The sequence below is a fragment of the Amphibalanus amphitrite genome, unplaced genomic scaffold (genome assembly GCF_019059575.1).
Source record: "Amphibalanus amphitrite isolate SeventyFive unplaced genomic scaffold, NRLGWU_Aamphi_draft 000698F_arrow, whole genome shotgun sequence".
Taxonomy (NCBI): domain Eukaryota; kingdom Metazoa; phylum Arthropoda; class Thecostraca; order Balanomorpha; family Balanidae; genus Amphibalanus; species Amphibalanus amphitrite.
The window spans coordinates 276,880-282,879 of record NW_024882192.1 but is presented as its reverse complement, the minus strand read 5'-3'; the positions used below and the strand labels follow the sequence as shown (position 1 = coordinate 282,879).

Genomic DNA, 6,000 nt, shown 5'->3' with positions numbered 1-6,000 from the left:
CACTATAAAAATGAATTGTAAGTATGCTTTTGACGTTGTTTGACGTTGTTTGACGTGCTTTGCTGTTGAAGTTGTTGCCAACCTGCATTTTTAATTTTTTTCTTGGGTACGAGGCTGGTAAAGCGTAGGCATTTCGGACGGCTTTCATTTACGGAACATATAACCAACCTTAGGTTTACGCTGTCGTTTTTATGTGTGCATTAATTGACACAGAGGTTGTTGATTTGTTCCACTTAGGTATTGCTAGCTCATGTCTTTCATTCTTCCCTTCTTCGAAAATAAAGAATGGAATTATATTATAAACATATATTTCACGAATGTTCTCTCATGCACATAAAAATATTATTTCTGGCGCATCACATTTTCGATTTGATCCCACCACCTACTGGAAATTCCCTGTGACGGGCGTTCATACGGCCCATCTCGTCTGCAGCTGTCGAGTTCTATGTACACAAGTCAGGTGTCTGTTTCGCGTCCTGTTCTAGCATAGGTAGAGCACAAACTTAGTTTGGCACAATCACAATATCTTCACTTTTCCGAGCACACACCCTCGCATAGCACCGTCTGCTCACGAACAAAACAACACAGGCCCTCTGACTGTGGAGGTATGTACAAAACGACCAATATCACTCACTACGCGCAACTCTGCATCTACTCTCCACGGCTCGATTCACTACGGAGAAGGGGGCAGAACTCTTGAGCAAGTACCTCTCACACATACGAGCGGCTGAGTGCCGACGGCACCCGAAGACGGCACCCGGCAGCACAAGGAATAACGAATAACAACTTAAAGCGACTGGGAGCGGCGTCTCCCTCCCTGTGTGTGATGTGATCGGACGACGGCGGGTGGCCGGGGCCGCACCCACCGCGGCCCGGCCGACCGCCCGTCGGCCGCCGCGCGGCGCGCACCAATAAATAGTTCACTCGGCGTCCGCGCCGCGCGGCCGGGTCACTACGAGGTCGGCGGGTCTTGGCGGCCTCACCGCGGGCCCCGTCGGCTGCCGGCGGCCGACGCCGCGCGAGAGCTGCGCCGTCCGTGGATCTGAGGGAAGTCGTCGACCACACTGAACTCGGAGAGCGCGTCCGAGTCCTGTGGGACAGACAGCACCGGTCAGACGGGGGCGCTCCAGGGGCGGGCGTGCAGGCTGGGCTGGTCTTTGTGTAAGACTGGGCAGTGCGTCGAAACTTTCCTTGGAAAAGGCATGCATCATCGCTCACTGACACATTTGGTATGGTGGTGACACATTTGCTGGGTGAATCGAACAATTAAGCTGAATCATCGCTAAAACAATGGATCGTGCACCTGCAAACATGGTGAACCAGTGATGGTGACCAATCTTTTCAAATTAACATTGAATAAACAAGTGGTCCGAATAAAACAAACAAGGTGAGCCATTGGACATTGACTCCTTTTTATAACGACTTGCATGCCACTTGCCCGGTCGGTTCCCAGTTGCATTGGCGTTCCCAGCCTTATGCATACCTACATAGAGCGTCAGAAGACGATTAGCATGCGAAGCTTCATGGCTTTAGAAAGTGCCCATTGCCATGGCTATGTAAGAAGGATCGTTTTCCGCATATTTTTCACAGCAATGTCATTAGCTTAAGCAAGTTCAATCTTTAAAAACCGATCAACGGTATAAGAACAAATTAGTGCACTGTGCTAGTGGTCACTGGACGTACCGCCTGAGGCCGGAACAGCTGGGTTTCCGGCATCACGAATGTGGACGCCGCGTCCCGTTCGGCCATTGTATGATGTTCCTGAAAAGTCGAACGCTCAGTCACCAACTGGCACGTGATGGCGGAATAGAGCACACATCTGTTCCGGGGACGGGTCGGTTAGGGCGCCTCAGACACCAATATTTCCTGGTGTTCAGCGGTATAGGCTGATGCACCGACGACGGGTCCGATTGGCTCCAAGGACACAGGAAAGGATAGCCAAGGGAAAACCGTGCGCCCGTCATGCGATTATCATACAATCACTTCTGACTTATTCACGTCCTCAGCTTGAAGTTTGATATGACAAAGCCATTCAAAGCTTTGTCATCGGCACGGCAGTACGCAGGGTAGGGTGGCCGGGAAAGTTTGGCACGTGTCCCTTCTTCGCGGTTTGCTTTAAAGGGACCCTCCCACCTTCAAAAAAAGTTAATGAATTGGCATGAAAGTGATGTCGCTCGATTCAGAAAGAGCAAAAACGAATATCTACCAAATTTCACCGAAAAATATTCACCGGTTTTCAAGATATTAGACTTTTACTTTTGTTTACTTTTTTGGGATCTCCGCTGTTCCTAGCGACTTCATTTTGGAAGTGCGGCGTTCGCGGCAGATGTTGCGCGCAAATAGCATATACCACCACTGCTTTACAAAGATGTTAGTATAAGGTTTTAAAATCGTTAGATCACCGCTGACGTCACAAATTCTAAGGGGGCATCTCAATGCATTAGCCCCTTAGAATCCGAAAACTGCAAGTTTGAAATTCAATATCTCCGAATTAAAGCATTTTTCGATGTTGTGAGTGCCCAAACCGGTATTTGCAGACCATGGCCACCAATTTGGCTATCTCAACTCAAAACTAATGTTAAGGTGGGATAGTCCCTTTAAGTGCCCAGTTTACGTGACAGAAGCTGCTGTTGTTTCGATTGTTAACGTTATTGCATTAACTTTTTCATTTTATTTGCCGTTCATTGTACTTTGTTTTGTTTGCGGTGTTTATTGTCCATTTTTATCTATTGACTTCGTTTGTCATTGAGGTACTGCCCGCTGGTGGTGTATGAATAAATGAAATGAAGTTGTTTACGTACGTATGTGAGCATCTGTGAGCTGCCGGCCAGGGAGCTGCGCCGGCTGCGCTGGGTGCCGTAGCCGCGCACACTGCGCACGCTCGGCCGGATCGTCGTCTCGTCGTACGAGCGTGCCTCCGACATTGTCCTGGAACGGAACGAACGGGTGGCCGTGTCACAGACTGATCTGATAGCGGCCTTGCCGCACAATGTAATCATTTGTCAGTGGACGTCCCAATTACCAAAGTGGGAACTTTTCCTTGGCATGTAACGTAGGTGTCATCCTACGAGCACCCACATTTAACGGCATGTAGGTATTGCATAGTGCATACTGCATACCTTCCATGTAACCGAATTTGGGACTCAGCTGGCGATAATAGATCTACACTTCCACCCAAGTACTTATTAAACCGGAAAATATGTAGATCAGGCCAATATGCTCGGCCTTGGATGCATTTGCCATCCAAGAGTAGGTAGTCGTCATATTTTCAATCAATTTTTGCGACGAGTCACAGCCTGATCGCGTGTCGACATAGCTCAGTCTTAATGGCTTATGACAGCCCGTGTTCCACTTCCAATCGGCCTAAAATCCCAAAGCAGACACTGTGTCCCTCTTGAGCTGATCTCTCAGGCATGAACGCACATTCTTCCAGAAGTTTGACTAAAGTAACGCCGTCAGTTTAGCACCTAAGATCGAAGTGCTTACAATGAACATTCTCCCACGACACTGCGTCCTCTACCTACCCAAACGCTCCTCCCGTCCCTCCTACTTTTCCCGTCTGTTCGCGCCCTGTACTGACCTCTCCCTGAAGAAGGAGTGGGCTCTGTAGTCGGCGTCCCCGCCGATGGACTCGGCCCTCAGACTGAGGCTGTCTGAGCTGCGACTGCGCCCGGTCGGATGGTGGCTGACCGCCTCCTCCGGCCGCGGTCGGCGGCCCCCACTGACGCTGCGCGCGCTGCGCTGGGGCGCCGTGAAGGTCCCCGCGCGGGGCCGCATGCGGCCGCGACCGGCCGGCTCCAGCACGCTCATCAGACGTGACTGTTGACACCGAATGGTGGATAGTTAGTGGGGAGACAGTGGGTCAAATGCCCAAGCGAAAGCTTATCAGGGCTGATGGCACCGAGGGACAACATGAATTCGACTTCTCAGTTGAGCTTTTCCGTAAGAAATAAACCTACCGAAGCAGAGCGATCACTCCACAATTCTAAAACAATGCGGGCTCAGCTACCAGTCACCCCTGTCCCTCCAGTGCTGCTTCCCGGTCCTCCCCGGTCCGCTCGGCCGGCTCACCTGGCTGGCTCGCAGGTCGGCGCCGCCGTCTGGGCCGACGCGCAACGCCGACGAGGCGGCGCTGGCCGGCCGCGGCTGCGGGTGACGGTGCTTGGCGCGCGGGATGAACACAGCCGGTCGGATCGCCGTGCTGGCCAGGCTGCGCTCCTCCTGGAAGCTGGCGTTGGTGCGGCCTGACCGGCGGCTGCGGCCCGCCACAGAGGCGGGCGGCACTGGTGCCGGCCTCTTATTGACCGGTGGCGGAGCGCCCAGCTGTCGAAACAACACGCAAAAGTTGTAATTCAAGCTCGTTTCGCTCATATTTCGGATCGAGAGAAGTATTTCGTCAAGATGGAAAACAACTACACCACACAAGATTTTTTGTTTGTTTGTTTGTTTTGTTGGGTTAACACCACACAAGATATAAATACTGTCTTTATAAAGGCATCAGTGAAAATCTGAGCGCAGTACGTCTGGCGTTCGCAGCGTTTTGCGATGGTAGTGGTATGAGTGTGAGTTATCAGTTTGCGTACCATCCGCGGCGGACTGGTGGCGCTGGTGTCGCTGCTGCTGTCCAGCATGGCCCTCCGGTCGAGCACCGGGTTACCGAGGTCGGTGCCGCGGTGTCGCAGGAAGCCGGCCGGACCCGTGAATACTGCAACAGAGAGGGACGAACGTCAGCGAGAAAAGAGCATGGAACACCCACATCCTCCTCGTTTACAGGAACCGCCTCGTGGAGGAAATTCAGATAAGCTTTAAGTCGCCGTCGGTGATGCTCATACGAGGTTCGAGACAGCGGCTAGCTGCTAGAATGTCCTCTCGTCATCACAGTCAATGTCACGCATTGGTCTGCATATTCGTATATCAGCAAGATGATCTGAATCAATGGGATACGCAGCATCAAGGTGTATGCCTAACACTTCATTCGGCTCCCTCCTCCGCCTATGTGACGTACCGAGCGGCGGCGCGACGTGGCTCCGTCCGCGGCGGCGGCGGCAGCAGAGGAAGCAGCAGGCGCACAGCATCAGCGCCAGCACGGCGCCGACGGTGACCAGCGCAATCAGCAGCACGCGCAGGTTGATCTGGCACCGTGTGCCGGCGTACCAGCGGTGGCAGCGGCAGCCGGTGCCGCCGCCGTCCTGGGCGTAACACTCGCCGCTGTAGCTGCACTCCTTGCAGCCGGCCGACTCGGCTGTGGAAGACACGGGAAAGAAGGGTTAGAAAGGGGACAGGGAAAGGGACAGGATAAGAGGTGGACGATCAAAGAGCGCGAGAATCGACAGTATTCTAGGTGCGCTACTCGGAGATGCCAGATGACCGGAAAGCTTTCATTTGCTATAGTTACGTGCACTGGCCAAACATGTTGCCGAAATTATCCTCTCTTGAGCTCGAAAAATCAGCTGAGTCGGCACTCACTGGAGCAGGCCCTTCCGGGCGCGTCGTTGACGTTGAGGTCGACCATGCCGTCCCTGCAGCTACAGGTGAACGTGCCGGCCAGGTTGTAGCAGAAGGCCTGCTCGTGGCAGTCGTTGTAGTCGCCGTCCTGGCACTCGTCAAAGTCTGCAGGGGGAGTCAACGAGTGAGCGAAGAACACACGGCTGTGACCTCTCGGACATCTTGGAACTTGTGTCTACTATGCGAGAAAATATCGTTAAGTAACTATTGAGCATCGGCACGACTAAGCCGGTCCGCTTTCCTTTGCAATCTGACAACCTTCTACTACTAAGCGGATGCGATCAGTGGTCTGCGATGGGTATTGACAAAACGTCTGTTTGTCTGTGACACTAACCGAGAGCGGTGATGGCGTCGCTGTGCTGTGACACGACCAGCTGCTGGCCGCCCATCGAGTAGTTGGTGCTGCGCAGCGCCTCCGCCAGCGTGTGCCGCAGGGAGCTCCGGTCCAGGGAGTCGCTCTCGCGCTCAGACACCTGGGGAGCAGGCGTCAGGTCA

The 6,000-nt window shown here is 53.3% G+C and overlaps 1 protein-coding gene across 2 annotated transcripts in view; it reads right to left on the bottom strand.

The window, feature by feature from the left end:
• Positions 1-286: 286 nt before the first annotated feature.
• Positions 287-6,000, bottom strand: part of LOC122364795 (mucin-17-like) — a 50,962-nt gene continuing 45,248 nt past the window's right edge. For both annotated transcript variants that reach the window (XM_043335539.1, XM_043335540.1), the window contains 9 exons: positions 5,840-5,978; positions 5,467-5,610; positions 5,006-5,242; positions 4,584-4,705; positions 4,072-4,323; positions 3,581-3,819; positions 2,802-2,928; positions 1,684-1,761; positions 287-1,090 (listed from right to left, as the gene is read on the bottom strand). In XM_043335539.1, coding sequence (XP_043191474.1) covers positions 980-1,090; positions 1,684-1,761; positions 2,802-2,928; positions 3,581-3,819; positions 4,072-4,323; positions 4,584-4,705; positions 5,006-5,242; positions 5,467-5,610; positions 5,840-5,978 — 1,449 coding nt within the window. In that variant the 3' untranslated portion in view covers positions 287-979. The remainder of the gene's footprint in view (positions 1,091-1,683; positions 1,762-2,801; positions 2,929-3,580; positions 3,820-4,071; positions 4,324-4,583; positions 4,706-5,005; positions 5,243-5,466; positions 5,611-5,839; positions 5,979-6,000) is intronic.